The sequence below is a fragment of the Monodon monoceros genome, unplaced genomic scaffold, assembly GCF_005190385.1.
Source record: "Monodon monoceros isolate NGI ecotype Baffin Bay Population unplaced genomic scaffold, NGI_Narwhal_1 Super_Scaffold_13, whole genome shotgun sequence".
Lineage (NCBI taxonomy): Eukaryota > Metazoa > Chordata > Mammalia > Artiodactyla > Monodontidae > Monodon > Monodon monoceros.
In genome coordinates, this window is record NW_021703769.1 from 50,176,228 (window position 1) to 50,193,340 (window position 17,113).

The window sequence follows — 17,113 nt, forward strand, 5'->3', positions numbered from 1 at the left end:
ACTCCTTGGCTCCGCCCCTACATTAGGACCCGTCCTCCCGAGACGCCCCCTCCCCACGTGCGGGCCGCGCGGCTCAGGCCCGGCCCCTGCGGACCCTGCGCGGCCCCGGCGACCGCCAGGGGCTAGGGACAGCAGCCGCCGGGGGGCCGGACACTGAGCCCCGAGTCGGCGGCGGCGCCAGGCAGAGCCTGAGAGAGGCTTCCAGAGGCTGCGGGACCCACGGGGGGAGGGACTCAGGCAGTGGGCGGGCGGGGACCTGGGCATGGAGCTAGATACCCGGGCATCGGCGGCACAGAAGCCGGCCCGCCGGGGGCTGTCAGACATTTCTGGCCCGTGGTTCCCGTGGGAGGTGTCGAAGGACTGTGAAGAGGAATCTCCCAATAATGAATTCGGTGTCAGGGAACCCTACCTCCCCCTCCCGCAACTGAACCTTCATGCCCTGCAGCCTCTGGCTCTCTCCACAAACAATGTTAGGCGACCCCCCACCGCCCCCTCCTCAGTCGAACCCCAACCTCAGTGCACCTGCCCAGCACCAACTGGGGTTCAGCCCCTCACACTTACCACTAAGAGGGCCTCGGCTCCCCCATCCCCAGCACCAACTGGGGTGTAACTCTTCAGGTCTACCACCCAGGGGGTTTCAGTCCCCCCATTCGCAGCACCAATGGGGTCACAGCCCTGCCCAGCAGCAGTCTGAACCCCACAGAAGCCTGCTTACCCCCAGCCTCCAGGCACAAATTCTGGCAGCCCCACAGGGAACTGTTCTGCTTGACACTCACCCTCCCCCCCCCACCCCCCACACATCCAGAGGTCTCTCCCTTCTGACCTCCTGGGTCTTAGCCTCCGGTCTTCACCTTGTCATGGCTGCAGCATTCTAGAGACAGACTGGTTGGGGTCTGTGTCCTGGCTCAGGTTCTGTTTCCTCATTTGCAGGGAAGGGCATATCATCACCCCAACCAGGCAAAGTTGTTAGAACCTTGGGAAGGTTCACACATATGATGGCTGGACACCCCCCCATCTCCCTATGGCCCAGGCCATCAAGCTGGTCCAGGCCATCAAGCTGGTCCAGGAAGAAGGTGGCCAGAGTGTGGAGGAGGGCAAGCAGCAGGCACTGGGAGTCCCTGATCTGGACAGCTGGTCAGTCCCCTCTGTGGGCTCTTCTGTGAAATTTAGGGAGCAAGCCTATGCCTCCCACTGTGCTGGGCTCCCACAGGGGTCCCTAAACACAAGGGCCCTTCCCCCCACCCTTTATGGTGACCAATTCCTGGGTACCTGCTGGGTCAGGCACCATGCTGGTCACTTCATAGATGAGCTTGGACTTACTGTGCCCTTTTTACAAATGAAGAAAGTGAGGCTCAGAAAAGCCAAGTGACTCACCTGAGGTCCCAGAGTCTCCAGGTCATGAGTCTGAGATTTGAACCCACATCGGCCTCTTCATTTGTCCCAGATCTGCCTCTTACCAGGTTTGTTTTTCCAGTCACTTTGTCTTTCTGAGTCTCAGTTCCCCCTCCATAAAATGGGGGAATGATACCTCCCAGTAGATTATTTGAGGATTAACTGTGATGCTATTCATAAAGCACCTCACAGAACTTAGTAAGTTCTCAGCAAATAGCTTCTGTGGATATTGTGATATTCTTGGGCCTTCCTACCTGGGCCATCTGGGTAGCAGCTGCATTTTATTCATCTTCGTGTCTGCAGAGCCAAGCAGTGTGCCTAGCACACAGGAAACACTACAAAAAAAAAAAAAGATAGTTATTATCCTTACCATTATTTTCATGTTTTGGCTGGCTAAGGCAAACCACTCTGGCCTGAGCCTAACATTTTCAGGGCCTGGGGCAAGAGTACAAACAGAGGCCCACACACCAAATGTCTAAGTATTCAAATGTTATAAATCATGCTAATAATGTATTAAATAAAATATATTCTGCCATCCTACCTTGACAAATACACCTTCATCATGAACTGAAAGGCCAAGTTCTAGTTCTGAATTATCGCATAGCTCTGGGAAATGAACTGGCCCCTGCCTCCAGCTGCCTCACCTCCGTTCTCTGCCCACTTCCAGCTCCAGCCCCAACTCTACTCAACAAGCAGGTAGCCCTTAGTCACTCCTCAGACCTAAGCTTGGGCAACTTGCTGTGGGGTCCACCTTCTGGAGGACAGACCTGGGAAGAAAGCTGTACAGAGTCTACTAGATTCATCCTGGTAAGTGAGGCTAACGCCCTAGGAGGAGTCAGGAATTCTAGACCCGCTACCCACCAGCCCAGTGAACCTGGGACAAGCTCCCTAAGCTCAGCTGCCTCATCTGGAAAATGGGTCAGCAGCTCTGCCTGCAGTCCAAGGCTGATGGGAGGGTCCATCTGGAAACAGAGATGTGAATCTTCCTGGGGTCCCCCCAGCCTGGGGACGGGGGCAGCACAGCAGGCCATCTGCTCTGGCTGGGGGTATGAGGATGCAGAGGCGTGGGACTTGGGCAGCCCTCCAGGAAGTCAGGCCTCCGAGGACGATCCCAGGAGGAGGGGCCGCTGAGCCAGCAGAATTGCTGAGGCTCAGCCTGGAGTAGAGCTGGCTGCTGCTTCACTGCAGCCTGGGCTGGCCCCCTTCCCAGCTGCACGGCAACCTCCCCCTTCCCCTGGCAGCAGTGCAACACCTGCTCCTGTCCACCAGCTGTGCGCCCGCTCAGGGACTCCCTGGTACCCCTCCCAGCCCCCCAGAGCCCTGATGCCCAGCCCCTTAAGTATAAACTGGGGATGACGAATGTACCCTCCTCACGGGCTGCTGGGAGCATGAAGCATGATAGCTGCCAAGGTTTCCATCTTCTCAAAGATGCCACCTCTGTAAAGTGCTCAGCTGATGCTTGGTACATAAGAAGGGATCAACAATCATGGTCCTATCTCCCCTTCCTGCCCAGCAGAGATGCTGGGGCTGCTCAGGCTGGGCATGGAGCCTGGCCTGGTCTCTCAGTTACCCATAGGCATGGGACATGTGCAGCCCTCCACCCAGAGTCCCCACAAAAAGGCAGACAGCTCAGGACTTGCCCCCCTGGGCCACAGATACCCCACAGACATCTGGCTGAGTCTTCCAGCCCTCCTTTGCTCTCACCTCTCTCTCCCGCTCTCAGGCTCTCAGGGTTTATCCAGCTCTGGACTTGCCCCCCTGGGCCACAGATACCCCACAGACATCTGGCTGAGTCTTCCAGCCCTCCTTTGCTCTCACCTCTCTCTCTCGCTCTCAGGCTCTCAGGGTTTATCCTGCTCTGGACATCCTTCAAGTGCTAGGGTTCACAGGGCTATTCCTCCCCCAGGCTTCCAAGCCCACATATCCAACTGCCACTCCCCAGAGCTGCCTCTGAGCCTGGTGGAGCTGCCCTGGGGAGCTCCTCTACATAGAGAGGAAGATGAAGAGGATGTTTGAGGTGCGGAGGTTGCCTGGGAAGTAGTCACCTCAGCCAGAAGGGGGGAGATCAGGGGAGGGATGAGCCCAGCAGGATGGGTTCTGCCATGTTCTAGCCGCGTGCCCTTGGATACATGACTCTACGTCTCTGAGCCTCAGTTTTCTCGCCTCCAAAATAGGGGGTGGTTCCTCCTTGGCAGGGTTATTGCGAGGACCCAATGCAGAATGTGGGTAAAACGCTCAGCATAGTTTGGCGGTTCCTCGAAAAGTTAAACATGGAATTACCACACGATGCAGCAATTCCACTCCTAGTATATACCCAAGAAAAATTAAAACGTGTACTCAAAGAGATACTTGTACAGAAAATTTCATTTGTAATAGCTAAGAAGTGGAAACAACTCAAGTTTCCATCAATGAACAGATGAATGGATAAATAAAATGGGGTCCATCCACACAATGGAATATTATTCAGCCATAAAAAGGAATGAAGTACTGACACAGGCTACAACCTGGATGAACCTTGAAAATGTTATGCCCAGTGAAAAGAGCCAGACACAAAAGGTCTGTTGTAGGATTTCATTTATATGAAATGTCCAGAAAAGGTAAATCCATAGAGACAGAAAGCAGATTACTGGTTGCCAGGGGCTGAGGGGAGGTGGGGTGGGGGGATGGTGAGTGAGTGCTTAACTGGCGGTGGGGGAGATGGGGTTCTTTGGGGATGATGGAAATGTTCTGAAACTAGATAGAAGTGGTGTTTGCACAACTGTGAAGGTACTAAGTCACTGAATTGTTCAGTTAAAAATGGTTACTTTCATGTAATGTGAATTTCACCTCAATTAAAACAAAACACCCAGTATAGCCCCCTACACAGAATAAGCTCTCAAAATGCTATGAAAAGTCCTGAAAAAAACAGTTCAGCAGTTGAAGAGGTAGAGGTGAAGCATCCTAGGTGTGGGCAAGCATTCAAAGAGAGGGTGTAGTGAATTCTCAGACTGTTGTTCACTCATGGCTTGTGGAGTGGAGAGAAGGAGAAGCCGCAGGGTTGGCAGGGGCTGGGCCCAGGAGTCTGGAGGGTAACGGGGGACCCCTGCAGGCTTCTAACAGGGGTCAGACTTAGGTTTTTAGAAGACCACTCTGTAATGTGAAGGACAGCCTGGAGGGGGCAGGAGTGGGTGTGGGGAGGCTGTTCCGGGAGAGGGAGTGGTGGCCCATCTTGCCTCACTGTCATACATGGGTGGGCACTGCACACAGAAGGGGAAGCCTTTGGGGGTAGGTCGATCATGAACTGTCTTGGCCGTGGAAAGTGGTGTCCATGGGGCCTTCAATGGAAAATGTCAAACAGGGAGCCAGATGTGAGCTGGAGACAGGGTGGAAAGGCCCCGGACCAGGGATGGCACTGAAAGCCCTGAAGAGTGGGCAAGAGCCCCCAGGGATAGTGTGGAGACAGGAACTCTGGAGGCCACCAGCCTTTAGGGGAAGGCAGAGTAAGAGACTGAGTGCAGGGCAAGAAGCTGGGTGGCGGTCACGGGAGTTTTCTAGGAGCAGTGCTGTCAGCCACTGTGCAGACAGATGTGGCGAGATGCAGAAGGAAAAGTATCCACTGGGTTTGGCAATGTGAGGTGGCCAGGGACCTCGTGAAATTTTCACTGGAGAGCTGGGAGTAAAAGACATGACAGGGTCAAGCAGTGAGTGAGAAGTGAGAACAGATCTTTGAAAGAGAGCAGGCTGGAAAGAGTTTTGAGTTGCTTTATGGTGTTGAAATGCTGAGGGGAAGGAAAGAGGGGAGGTGGGGAAGGTACAGGAAAGAAGGTTCCCAGGACCCAGGGCCTGGGTGGATAGGCAGGGGACATGGCCTTGATCAAGGGGCCTGAGGAAGGAAGGGGGGGTGGAGCTGCATTTATAAGCATGGTGGGAAGAAACCATGGGAGAGCCTGTCTCAAGGACTCTTTCGAGGATGAGGCCACGTGTGTAGAGTGTGGGAAGGCTGGATGGAAAAAGCGGCAAGAGGGACTCCAGTTTTTGAGGGGTCACTGGGATTAGTGAGGGGACCCGAGGGTCAGACCCTGGCTGGACAGTCCTGAAAGGGACCAGAGTAGGGTTGCCTGATCTAGCAAATAAAACCACAGGACAACTAGCTACACTTGAATTTCACCTAGGTGACGAAGAACTTTTTAGTATAAGTATATCCCATGCAATATTTGGGTTATACTTATACTTAGCAAAACAAAACATATAGTTTATCTGAATTCAAATGCAACTGGATGTCCTGTAATTTACCTGGGAATCCTAGCCCCGCGTGGGAATCAGGGGATGGATGGGAGGGAGTCGATGGTGCAACCCGGCCTGGAGAATGGGTCCCAGAAGGGTGAGGTGCCCGAGTGGGGAAAAGGCTGGGGTCGCTGCTTTCGTCCACCGGCGCCGCCCGATACCGCAGAGGCCCGTATTGAGGAGCCCCTGCCCCAGAACTCTAGCCTCGTCCCCCGTCCCTGCTCCCCTTACGCCCCTTGGTGTCGCCCTAATGGCCCATCGATAACTCTACGCTCAGCCTCGGCCTCTATCGACTTGCTCCGGCTCCGCTAGGCGTCCTGGACCGCGGCGGAACGCAGAGCAGCAAGTAAGGTACGGAGGCCGCGGGGCGAGGGCTGGAAAGCGGCTTTCAGTGGCCGGGAGAGCGCGCCCGGGGGAAGCTGGCTCAGCGGGACGGAGTCAGGGTGGTCGACGGAGCACCGGGAAGCTCGAGGGTCCAGCCAGAAAGCGCCCCCGCCCATCAGGTCCAGCCACCGGCCTGCTACGCATGCGCAGCCGTAGCATTCAGGCTTTTCCCTCCGGCCTGCCCGCTTCGCTGCGCTTGCGCGGCCCGGCCCTGCGGCGGAGTGGCGCCCCGGACGTGACTGCCCCCTGCCGGCCGCGGGTAGGGTGGCATTCCGGCAGGGTTCTTGGGGCGGGGAACGGAGCATGCGCCTTGGAGCTCGGCGCTGTCCTTCGCCGGGTGTCACGCGTATCCCTGAAACTCTCTGAGCCTCAGTTTCCCCACATCTAAAATGGGGATGATTTTATTTTTTAGCACCGAGTAATCTGTTGTAATCTGTTTAGGACATAGAGGGTATTCCCTAAACACTGCACTCCTCTCTCTTCTCCGGATGCTCTGATCTCTGACCCCTGCCGGTCAGACCTAGGGCCCTGTGTAGATCCGAGTCTTTCAAGCAGCCACACCATGAACACGTCTCCAGGTACGGTGGGCAGTGACCCCGTCATCTTGGCCACTGCAGGCTATGACCACACGGTGCGGTTCTGGCAGGCCCACAGCGGGATCTGTACGCGAACGGTGCAGCACCAGGACTCCGTATCCTCCACTGTGGAGTTGGGGCAGGTGGTGCTGGGCAGGATGCCTGGTAGGGATAACAGTCTGGGCAAAGGCCTCCGGTGGGAAGGATGGGCTCTGTTTGTCATCCTCCTTAACGGACCTAGCAGGTGAACGCGCTGGAGATCACACCTGACCGCAGCATGATTGCTGCTGCAGGTACCTGTACCCTCGACCCCAACCCCTGATTTCTCATAGGTCCATCTAGGCGCAGCCACACTTCAGTTTGGCCTGTGCCCCTAGGTTACCAGCACATTCGCATGTATGATCTCAACTCCAATAACCCCAACCCCATCATCAGCTATGACGGGGTCAACAAGAACATCGCGTCTGTGGGCTTCCACGAGGACGGCCGCTGGATGTACACTGGTGGGGAGGACTGCACTGCCCGGATCTGGGACCTCAGGTGTGGGGTACTGGGCAGGAGGGGTCTGCTGCCTGGGTGTGTGGGGGTGAGGGTCAGGCTGGGAGACTGTCTTAGGTCAGGTCCCCTCCAAGCAGAGGCTGAGACGGGGTTTTCTGTGCAGGTGACTTATTGAGGGCCAAGTGAGGAAAGATAGGGCAGGGATGAAGACCCACAGAGACGAGCAGAGCCTCAGCCTGATCCAATAGGCAGCTCTGGAATGAACTGCATCAAACAATGAGCCCCGCCTTGAGGCAAGGGGCCACCCTTTATGCCCCTCTGAGTCAGTTATTGGCTTCAAGCTGCCCCTGGGGATGGCCAAACCTCCCATTTCCTATGGGATAGCTCCCATCGTAGAGAGACAAAATAAGTGGCCAGGGAAAGGGCCTTTCGGTGGAGTACCAATGGCATCCACTATAGACAGAGTGTGTCCCCCACCTCGAAGGTCCCGGAACCTGCAGTGTCAGCGGATCTTCCAGGTGAATGCGCCCATTAACTGTGTGTGCCTGCACCCCAACCAGGTGAGGGGGAAGCACAGGGCTGGGCACCCTGGGGCTTTGGAGGGCAGGGGTCCTGCCCCACCTCACCTCCCCTGCACCTCAGGCAGAACTCATTGTGGGTGACCAGAGTGGCGCCATCCACATCTGGGACTTGAAAACTGACCACAACGAGCAGCTGATCCCGGAGCCTGAGGTCTCTATCACATCGGCCCACATCGACCCGGATGCTAGCTACATGGCCGCGGTCAATAGCACTGTGAGTCCCAGGGACGGGTGTGCAGCTCGGCTCCCAGCCCCTTACCTTCCTTATTCCCTGAAGGTGGGCTTATTCCCCAGATGTCCCTCTGGCCCCTCCCCTCCCCCCACAGTCCTGCTTCCCCATCCTGGACTCCAGCTCTGACCCAGCCACCAAAGCCAGAAACCTGGGTGTCACTCCTGATGCTACCTCTCGCTACCTGCCATAGCCCACCCAGCAGTCCAGTCACCTCCATCTCCAGAGTCTTTCCAGTTGTCCGTTTCTTTCTCCTCCCTGTCTCCTCCTGATCCAAGTTTCCCTCGTCTCTCCCGACAGTGGTTGGTTGCAGCCTCTCTGACCTCCTTCCTTCTTCTGTGACCTCCCCCTGCCCCTAACCCATTTTCCCTCGACTGCCAGAGCATCCTTCAGCAGTACCAGCCTGACTGCATCCTTCCCCTGGGTGAACTGCAAGATGCTCTAGGCTCCTTACCAGGGCCTCAGGACACTGTGATTTGACCCCTGGACTCCTATCCAGCCTCATTTTCTTCCTTTAACGTCCATTCAGTCTCAGCAAATCAGTTGTTCCCGACATCCCCAGACCGCCCACTTCCAAGCCTTTGCCCTGCTGTTCCCTCTATCTGGGTGTCCTCCTCTCATCTTGTTCTTCACATTCTTGGCCAGCGGCATCCTTCAGGAAGGCCAGGCATGGCCTGCTGCCCTCAGTTCATCAGGTATGGCCCTTGGTTGGGGCCAGGTCACCCAGGTGCTCCTTGCAGGCAGGGCCAGATGTGCCTGTCACATGTCCCCTGGCCCCCAGGATGGCAGCCCCTGGATCTAGGTCTTGCTGCCAGGGCATCCTTCCCCACCTGTCAGACCGGAGGCTCCGGGCCTCCCGTGACTTCCCTCCTACACCACAGGGGAACTGCTATGTCTGGAACCTGACTGGGGGCATCGGTGATGAGGTGACACAGCTCATCCCCAAGACCAAGATCCCAGCACACACCCGCTATGCCCTGCAGTGCCGCTTCAGCCCAGACTCCACGTGTGTGCAGGGCCTGGGGGGCCGGGAGCCCTTGCATGGCTGCGGGGAGGAAGCAGTGTGCCTGAGGCTGGGGGCCTAATGCGTTGGGCCTGCTTGGAGGACGGCAAGGGGGTACAGGATGGGAGTGGCCGTTGATGACACCCCTGCCACGCTCACACCCACCCCCAGGCTCCTAGCCACCTGCTCGGCCGACCAGACATGCAAGATTTGGAGGACGTCCAACTTCTCCCTGATGACGGAGCTGAGCATCAAGAGCAGCAACCCTGGAGAGTCATCCCGAGGCTGGATGTGGGGCTGCGCCTTCTCGGGGGACTCCCAGTACATAGTCACCGGTGAGTCCCGCCTGCCTGCCGTGCCTCCCTGCGCCCGTTGGCCCGGCCTGGGGCTGCACTCTGAGCCGCCACCCATGCTCTCCCTCCCTGCAGCTTCCTCTGACAACCTGGCCCGGCTCTGGTGTGTGGAGACGGGAGAGATCAAGAGAGAGTACGGCGGCCACCAGAAAGCTGTTGTCTGCTTGGCCTTCAACGACAGTGTGCTGGGCTAACCTGTGTCCCCTCAGGATTGCAGGCAGCTGTCCAGGCGGCACCAGCTGGATGTGTCTGTCCAGCTGCCCAGATCAGAGTGACACCCCATGGCTGGTCTCTACCATCCTAGGCTCACTGGACCTGACTGACCTACCCTGGTCCCTGGCCAGACTAGACTGGCCAGGCTGGTCCATCCTGGGACTCTCTCAGCCCCGGCTGCTTACATGGATGTGAGGAGGCTCAGGAGGCCCACCCTAGGCAGCTTGCATTCCCTTCAGAAATTCTGGACCCACAGGGCCTAGAGCCGCTGAGGGGGATCCGAGGCTGGTGCCCACCCCCAAGCCAGTGCCTCCTCCTTCCCCTCCCTGCCACTGTTTTGTGTCCCGAGGCCACAGAGGACACCGTCATGGCCAGGTGGAGTTGTTTATTAGCCCCGCCAGCGGCTACCCTCCATGGACTGGTGATCGCGCCAGCCAGTTGGCTGGCCTGAGGGGCTGCGCTGTAAGGGCTTAGTCCGGGAGGTAATAAAAGCAGACGGACATGCAGATGTCGCTTGGGAAGCAGATGTCGATGCATAGGTAGATCAGCCGCCGCCTCTGGGGCCCTGGGGGGAGGGGCCTCCATGATCCCTAAAGGACTCCTTCCCCACCCCGCCACCGACTGTCCTGCGGGAGCCCAGGCCCCTCCACACAGCCTGCCCCAACTCACTCTCTGCTCGTCGGGCCCAGTAAATGGGGGTCTTTGCACAAAGGTTCCGCACAGAAGCCCCCACCTGGGCAGGGTCCACCTCACGGCTCCCAAGCACTGCCAGCAGCTCCTGGGCATAGTGGGTGTCCTGGCTGGGGCTGCGAGTCCCTTGGGGCTGCAGAGAAGGACACTCGCACTGCCCCTGGCTGGGTTGGGCCCACATGTCCCTGGACATGCTGGCATTGTGCCAGCCCTGCCCTGGCTCTTGTCAGCAGCCTCAACCAAAGGAAGATAGAGCTTCTGTTCCCCTGAAACTGGAGCCCCATCCTGCCCCGGGCCCAGGCCACACACAGGACCCTTTGTCTGGCCCCTGGCCGGAGGCTCCTTACCCAAGAGGTGTTCACCAGCAGCTGCAGGGTCTCGCGGTCTCGGGGTTCCATCAGGCGGAGGAAGCAGGCCCGGTGCTCTGAGGGGCGGTAACAGACACAACCCTGGGAAGGCAGGCAGGTGAGGCAGGGCCACCTGAATATCCACCCCCGCCCCCACCCCCCTCCCCAGGCCACTCACGCTCTGCCCGTCGAACAGCACTGCCCAGCTGTGGTTGCTCTGAGCTGGAGTCACCCTGATGGTTGCCACGTTCTGGGCCACGTCCACCTGTTCGGTTTGGTTGGACCAGGGTACCCTGGAGCTCGGGAGGGTCAGACGGAGCGTCTGCAGCAGTGGCTAAGAGTGGGAAGCAGGAGCTCAGCTGGCCAGGCTGGAGCAGACCCCAACACTCCCCCAGCCCTGCTGCGAGACTTCTAACCCCACCACCCCTCTGGTCCTCCTGCTGTCTGCTCCGAGCCCTGGCTCCACTGTAAGTGTGGGCTATGCTGGTCTCTCCTCCTCCTCCCCACTGTCTGTGCCCTGCCCGGGTCCTGAGGGGGCCTCACCTTGAGAGGGCTGTGAGCGAAGCCAAGAAGCCCTCCAGCCACAGCCCCAGCGGTGGCCAGTGCCAGCAGCAGCAATAGCAGGCCAGGAGCTCTCCAGCCCCCGTGGCAGGGCTTGGTCTTCACGTGGAGGCACATTGCAGTCAGTGGGGCCTGGAGTAGAGACCAGGCAACAGGCTGGCTCAGGGAAGGAAGGGGCTGAGGAGGTATGGGAGGTGGACGCTTCTCCTGCCCCTGCAGGACAGGCCCTGGGTCTTTGTCCAAGGAGAGGGCACCGAGTGGTGGGAGGCACTCACCCCGACAGGTCCAGACCCGGGTCTCTCGGCCCGGCAGCTCCCCTGCTCCATGATGCAGCCCTGGTGACAATGCGCTGATTGTCTGCTGCAGCCTGGGAAACCTCAGGACACCTCCGATGAGTCAAACAATCGACCTGGCCCCTTCCCCTCCTGACCCCCCCTGCCTCCTCCCCAGCCCGGCTACCTGATATCCGGGTCAGAGACAGGTCACCTGGGGAGGCTGCTCGTCACTGTGCCTGGCTCTCCCAACACCTGGCCTGTGCAGACCAGAGCGCACATGGTCACGGGAGGTCATGAGAGCGTGGCCACTGTGGAAGTCAGGACCCAGCGGCTGGCACAGAGAGCAGCTCAGGCCTGGCCGACTTTATATAGGGAGTCTAGTTGGGGGCAGATTTAATTTTTCCTAAAGAAGCCTGTTTCTAGTCTCTCGGGTTACCTCTACACTCCCAGGACTGGGTACAAGGCCTGGCACGCAGCAGACCATTAACAGGTGCCTGTTTCATGAATGACAGGCATGGGACTCTGTGCCACTTCCCTTTCCTCCCCATGCACCCCAGCTGCTCCCAGCTGCTTCCCAGCCCCCACCAACACAGGGCACCCCCCCAGGTAGGTGCCTGCCTGAGACCAGGATGGCTTCCAGGAGGCTCCACTGCGGTGAGGAGAGCTTCCTGAAATCTCCTGCACACCCCAGGATGGTTAAGTCAGCCTCATGTCCACTGACCCCTGCCCTGCCCAGCGTGGCTTTCTCTGACTGGTGCCGTGCATTTCTAGCTGCTTGATGCTGTGGATCCCAACAGTTAGTGGCCCTCAGCACTGGCAGCTTTCAGGGAGTGCATTCCTTAACCAGCTTCACCCCACGGCCCTTTCATACTCTGTTTTTTTTTGTCCCTTGTTTTTCCTGATTCTTCAGAACCTGACTCCCTGCAGTGGGCCTGAAATGGGGTGGAGTTGCTGTGGTCAGCGTCCCAACTCTGGAATTGGAATCCCAGAATGGCCTTGTACTGAGTGTACCCGGCCCTGCTGCCCTTTCCACTGCCCAGCTGTGGTGAGACAGCTGCACCCTGTGTGAAGGCTGCTGTCTAGGCGAGAGCGAGGAACACCAGAGTCAGCTGGGGTTTGAGAGTTTAATATACCTTTGGGTTCATACAGTGCAATGGGGTGTAGACATGATGCACAGGGCTCCCGGGCCGCCGCCCAGCAGAAAAGGGAGATGTTGCTGGCTGCTGCACCTGCCGCGTGTTCCTGGTGTGGGTGACAACGCCCTGACAGGCCTGCTCAATATCCTGACCCACCTTGAGCCGACCTCGCAGAGCCAACGTCAGCACCACCAACCTCACAGGCGCCCGCTGCCCTCCTGTTGCCTACAGCAGAGTCCGAACCCCAGACACCCAGGCCTGGGGGGAGCTGGAGGCTCAGGACACCCTTTATTGCTCTGAGCACTCTTACGAGAGTTAATGAAGGAGCACTGTGACCCTGGGGCTAGGAGAAAAGTCACAGGATCTGGGCAGATGCCACTGGGTGCAGGGTGAGGCGCCAGGAAGGAGTCGGCCAAAAGGAACAGCTTCCCAGGCCCTACCCTACAAGTGCGGCCAGAGAGTCTGCTTATCAGGCCTATACTCAATGGTCAGCGACTTAGGGAACAGGCAGAAAAGGCACGGCCCCCTGCCAAAAACCCTTGGCTAGCCAGTGGACCCTTCCAGTCCTCCAGATGGCAACTGACAAGGGACTCCAGGGTCAAAATAGGTGGCCTCATGGACCACTGACATATGACACCCATCCCAACCAAGACAGGAAAAGACTGGATGCTCTGTAAAAGGACTTCCTGTTTTGAGGGACACCTCTTTCCTCCTCTACCCAGAGGGAGCCTTGGGTGACAAGCATTCCTTAGCCAGCACATGCCTTTGGCCATACTGCTGGCTGCGGGGCACGGAGACTTCTTCAGTGGGATTTTCCCTACAAGACAGAGCACAGCTATTAATCGACACGCTTACGGTTCAATTCCACCACTTGACAAAGTTGTTCAAAAGTTAAAAAAACTTTTAGTACCAATGCTGCTCTGAGCTCCCTGCACGGCAGCCCAGAGTTCAACGAAGGCATTCATACCCTCCTGGCGCTCAGCAAACAATATGCTCAGTCCAAGTCACCTGGGTTTATATGCACATTTGGAAAAGATGAGGTTTAGCCAGGCTGAGTTTACAGAACTGCACAATCGTGCATGAGGAGTTGCAGCCCTGGGTATCTAAAACGGAACATACACTCAATTGTGACATCAGAGTGGTTTTTAAGGAAGTGTGGGGTGGTGGTGAGGGCAGCACCCCACACCCCATGGACAGGGAGACACCACCTGAGACCAGCCCTTTCCTCCACTCCCAACCTGCAGGTGAGGGGCTGAGGCAGCAGTAGGCTCCTCTGCTGATGACCACACAGACGGGGCCCTGGGTTTCTCACAACAGTCAAAATAATCAGCTCCTCCTCCCCAGGATCCCTGAAATTTTCAATAAAATACATGACATCCCAAGACCCACCTCAGTCCCATTAGCAGGCCCCAAGGTTACCTGAATCCTAGACATATGCTGAACCCAACTGCGAGACCAATTGGCACCTAAGGCCCAGGACCCCCACAATGCCCTCCAAGCTTAAAAGTGCATCTTAAAATATAAGCATTTGTAAAAATCCAACCCCCCAAACATTTACTTACAAGGTTAACAACTAGTACCTTTGCTTAACTCCAAGTAAGCAAACTTGAAGCCACCTAGCTGAGTGATGCTTAAGCCCCACCTATTAATTTGGGTGATTTTCAATTTTTTTTTTATTCTGGAGATTAAAGACACTAAATCTTTAACCCTGAAGGGCAGGCAAAAGGTCGGCTATGCTGTCAACATAGAAGTCAGGGACCATTTTCTTCTTAGACAGGCAGTCACTTTCCTGATTACTCTTCACATCCCGCAGAGTGGAGACCCCAGTGAGGGTCAGGATGGTCTTCAGACCACAAGTGACGCCCAGGAGGATGTCTGTGTCCAGGCGATCACCCACCATGATGGTGCGCTCCGGGTTGATGCCATATTCCTGGGACACGCAGTCGAAGATGAAGCGGCTGGGCTTCCCTATGACGTCGGCTTGGCGCTGCGCGGCCATCTCCACGGCTCGGACCAGACAGCCGGTACCTGCGGGGCGGAGAAGGAAAGGAGGAGAGTGCCGGGGGTCAGAGGCCGGGAGGGACCCGTCGCTCGCCCTCCAGCCTCCCTCCCCCGGGGCGCACGGACCCGCGATGAAGCGGCCGTTCTCGAGTGGGAGCCGGTTGTCCATGTTGGTGCCCACGAGCAGGCAGCCGGGCTGCTGCAGGTAGCGCACGGCCTTCGTGAGCTTCATGTAGCTGAAGTGTGGGTCGAAGCCCACCACGACGGCGCGCACATCAGGCTCCAGGGGCTCATCCAGCCAGGCGCTGGGGCCGTCGCCCTGCAGCGGCTCGGGCCCCACGCCCACGCAGGAGACGCCCACGGCCTCCAGCTCGGTGGCCAGGGCCACGCTGCCCAGCACGTAGGCCTTGGGGGTCGGCGGACCGGTCAGGCGCTGGCGCAGGTAGAGCGCGGTACAGTAGGCCGTGCCGAAGACCTCGCTGCCGGCGCCGGGCCCCGTCGGGCCGCCGAAGCCCAGGCGCCGCAGCTTCTCGGCGTAGGCCTCGCGGGTCTTGCTGCTGTTGTTGGTGATGAAGCCGAGGCGCTTGCCGCGGGCCCGCAGCGCCGTCAGGGTCTCGGGCGCGCCGGAGACCGCCGTCTCACCGCGCCACAGCACGCCGTCGCAGTCGAACAGCACCGTGTCCACGTCGGCCAGCAGCTCCTGGGCCCGCTTGGCATTCAGCCGCACGCAGCGGCCCTCGCCGCCGCCGGCCTCCACCTCCGCCATGGCCCCCCGCCGCCGCCGCCGCCGCCGCCACCGCCACCGACCGCCAGCTCTTCCTCGCAGCCGCCCGCCGCCGCCCCCGCCCCGCCCCCGGCTCACTCATTGGCCACGCGCCTCGCACTTGCCGCCCATTGGACACCGCCTGCGCCAATCCGCCCCCGCCTCCCGCGGGCTGCAGGAGCGCAGCGCCAACCTTCGCGGTCCGGCGCGGGCAGGCAGGCAGCCATTGGCTGTCAGGCCCTAGGCGCCCCGGTGATTGGCTGGCAGGGAGCCAACCGGCATTCTGCGTGGGACGCTCACTGCGGAAATTCAGCGGAGGAGCTGGAGAGTCGGCGCAGGACGTAAGCCTGCCGTTCATTGGCTGCCGCGGGGCAGCTCGCCCATTGGAGGCTCTTGGTCAGCCTAGGTGACGGAGGCCCTTAATCCAGTGACCGCCCCCAACCGGCCGAGCCGGCTGCTGATTGGCTGGCTTGTCTCCGATCTTGCCGGCGGGGCTCACCGCAGCACCGCGACAGGAGGGGGGGGCCGCGGTCCCCTTTTAGGCCGGAGTCACGTCCGCACCTTTGCCAGGGTGGGGCTGGGCTGTGCCCTCCGCCGTGGACACACTCCGGACAGTGTCTGCGCGTGGGCCGACTACGGCCATTCCTGAGAGCCAGCCGCAGGCTCCTTCCCAACAAGCGTCGCGTTCTCATTTCCAGTCGTTCGCAAAAACGCTTTCCTTGTGCCTTGGTGGTCATGTGGACGAGTAATTATAAGACAGTGGCTTTAGGGTCTAAGAGAAGGGCAGTAGTGCCTAGAACACAGCACTCAACAATTGGTCGCTATTATCATCATTATTAGGTATTATTAACTTTTATGGAGGCGTAACATACAGTAAATTGCATAAATTTTAAGTGTACAGCTTGATGGAATTTTTACATCCCTGTTATGCATGTGTAAACATAGCCCAGGACTTCCCTGGTGGCTCAGTGGTTAAGAATCCACCTGCCAATGCAGGGGACACGGGTTCGAGCCCTAGTCCGGGAAGATCCCACATGCCGCAGAGCAACTAAGCCCGTGCGCCACAACTACTGAGCCTGCGCTCTACAACCTGTGTGCCACAGCTACTGGAGCCTGCGTGCCTAGAGCCTGTGCTCTGCAACAAGAGAAGCCACCGCAATGAGAAGCCCACGCACCGCAATGAAGAGTAGCCCCTGCTCGACACAACTAGAGAAAGCCCCAACGCAGTAACCAAGACCCAACGCAGCCAACAATAAATAAATTTATATATGTATATAAAAACATACCCCAGATCAAGGTATAGAATATTTCCATCACTCCAGAAAGTTCCCTCAAGTCACTATCCAGTCCATAGCGGTACCCCTCCCCGAACTGCTTTTCTGACTTCTGTCACCATAGAGTGAGTCATAGCCTCCTTTGCCTGTTCTAGACCGTCTTACAGGAGCTTACCCTGTGTACTCCTCTGAGTCTTGCTTCTTTTGGATCAACATAATATCTGTGAAATCCATTCTTCTGTTTTTTTTTTTTTAATTGCCACATGGGTCATTGTAAGAATATACTCCCCTGATTTTTCTCCAGGTGATGGACATTTGGGTCGCTTCCAGTTTGGAGCTATTGTAAATAATGTCCCTATGAAGGGTCTTGTTCCTACACACTCATTTGTGGATGTGGGCCCTCATTTCTCTTGGGGTATATACCTAGGAGTGGAATTGCCAGTTCATAGAGTAGGTGTATGTTTCTCCTTATTACTTTCACTAGGGCCAGGTGACAGAAGAGCAGGCCCCAGCTTCCTGAGCACTTACCCTGTGACAGGCGATCCAGACCTCCAACTCCTAGCGTGTCAAATCCC

At 57.8% G+C, this 17,113-nt stretch overlaps 3 protein-coding genes across 8 annotated transcripts; 1 reads left to right on the forward strand and 2 right to left on the reverse strand.

The window, feature by feature from the left end:
- The first annotated feature begins 6,027 nt into the window (after window positions 1-6,027).
- MLST8 (MTOR associated protein, LST8 homolog) lies at window positions 6,028-9,993 on the forward strand. 3 transcript variants are annotated; one of them, XM_029222086.1, is made up of 8 exons: window positions 6,028-6,730; window positions 6,856-6,907; window positions 6,992-7,154; window positions 7,597-7,672; window positions 7,755-7,907; window positions 8,804-8,928; window positions 9,097-9,260; window positions 9,354-9,993. In XM_029222086.1, the coding sequence occupies exons 1-8, from the start codon at window positions 6,602-6,604 to the stop codon at window positions 9,470-9,472; spliced, it is 981 nt and encodes a 326-aa protein (XP_029077919.1). In that variant the 5' UTR covers window positions 6,028-6,601; the 3' UTR covers window positions 9,473-9,993. The 3 variants fall into 3 exon arrangements, with proteins under 3 accessions (XP_029077919.1, XP_029077921.1, XP_029077920.1); XM_029222088.1 differs by having other exon boundaries at window positions 8,804-8,848; window positions 9,354-9,946; XM_029222087.1 differs by having other exon boundaries at window positions 6,859-6,907; window positions 9,354-9,940.
- Window positions 9,862-11,415, reverse strand: BRICD5 (BRICHOS domain containing 5). 4 transcript variants are annotated; one of them, XM_029222091.1, is made up of 6 exons: window positions 11,365-11,415; window positions 11,072-11,221; window positions 10,707-10,862; window positions 10,529-10,630; window positions 10,161-10,314; window positions 9,862-10,056 (listed from the first exon to the last, which is right to left on the reverse strand). In XM_029222091.1, the coding sequence occupies exons 1-6, from the start codon at window positions 11,413-11,415 to the stop codon at window positions 9,962-9,964; spliced, it is 708 nt and encodes a 235-aa protein (XP_029077924.1). In that variant the 3' UTR covers window positions 9,862-9,961. The 4 variants fall into 4 exon arrangements, 3 of the variants coding, with proteins under 3 accessions (XP_029077924.1, XP_029077923.1, XP_029077922.1); XR_003793358.1 differs by having other exon boundaries at window positions 10,161-10,630; XM_029222090.1 differs by having other exon boundaries at window positions 9,987-10,314.
- A 1,054-nt stretch (window positions 11,416-12,469) lies between these two features.
- On the reverse strand, window positions 12,470-15,346 carry PGP (phosphoglycolate phosphatase). The gene is made up of 2 exons (XM_029219584.1): window positions 14,628-15,346; window positions 12,470-14,528 (listed from the first exon to the last, which is right to left on the reverse strand). The coding sequence occupies exons 1-2, from the start codon at window positions 15,265-15,267 to the stop codon at window positions 14,203-14,205; spliced, it is 966 nt and encodes a 321-aa protein (XP_029075417.1). The 5' UTR covers window positions 15,268-15,346; the 3' UTR covers window positions 12,470-14,202.
- Window positions 15,347-17,113: the final 1,767 nt, after the last annotated feature.

Bases quoted from the DNA above. Each gene is read 5' to 3' on its own strand.
- MLST8 (XM_029222086.1), top strand. From the start codon at position 6,602: ATGAACACGTCTCCAGGTACGGTGGGCAGTGACCCCGTCATCTTGGCC. The intron at 7,155-7,596 runs GTGTGGGGTACT...CCCACCTCGAAG, and splicing joins GCCCGGATCTGGGACCTCAG to GTCCCGGAACCTGCAGTGTC. The intron at 9,261-9,353 runs GTGAGTCCCGCC...CCCTCCCTGCAG, and splicing joins CTCCCAGTACATAGTCACCG to CTTCCTCTGACAACCTGGCC.
- BRICD5 (XM_029222089.1), bottom strand. From the start codon at position 11,415: ATGGAGCAGGGGAGCTGCCGGGCCGAGAGACCCGGGTCTGGACCTGTC. The intron at 11,222-11,364 runs GTGAGTGCCTCC...TCTCTACTCCAG, and splicing joins CCGGGTCTGGACCTGTCGGG to GCCCCACTGACTGCAATGTG. The intron at 10,863-11,071 runs GTGAGGCCCCCT...TCCCACTCTTAG, and splicing joins TCGCTCACAGCCCTCTCAAG to CCACTGCTGCAGACGCTCCG.
- PGP (XM_029219584.1), bottom strand. From the start codon at position 15,267: ATGGCGGAGGTGGAGGCCGGCGGCGGCGAGGGCCGCTGCGTGCGGCTG. The intron at 14,529-14,627 runs GTCCGTGCGCCC...TCCGCCCCGCAG, and splicing joins GAACGGCCGCTTCATCGCGG to GTACCGGCTGTCTGGTCCGA.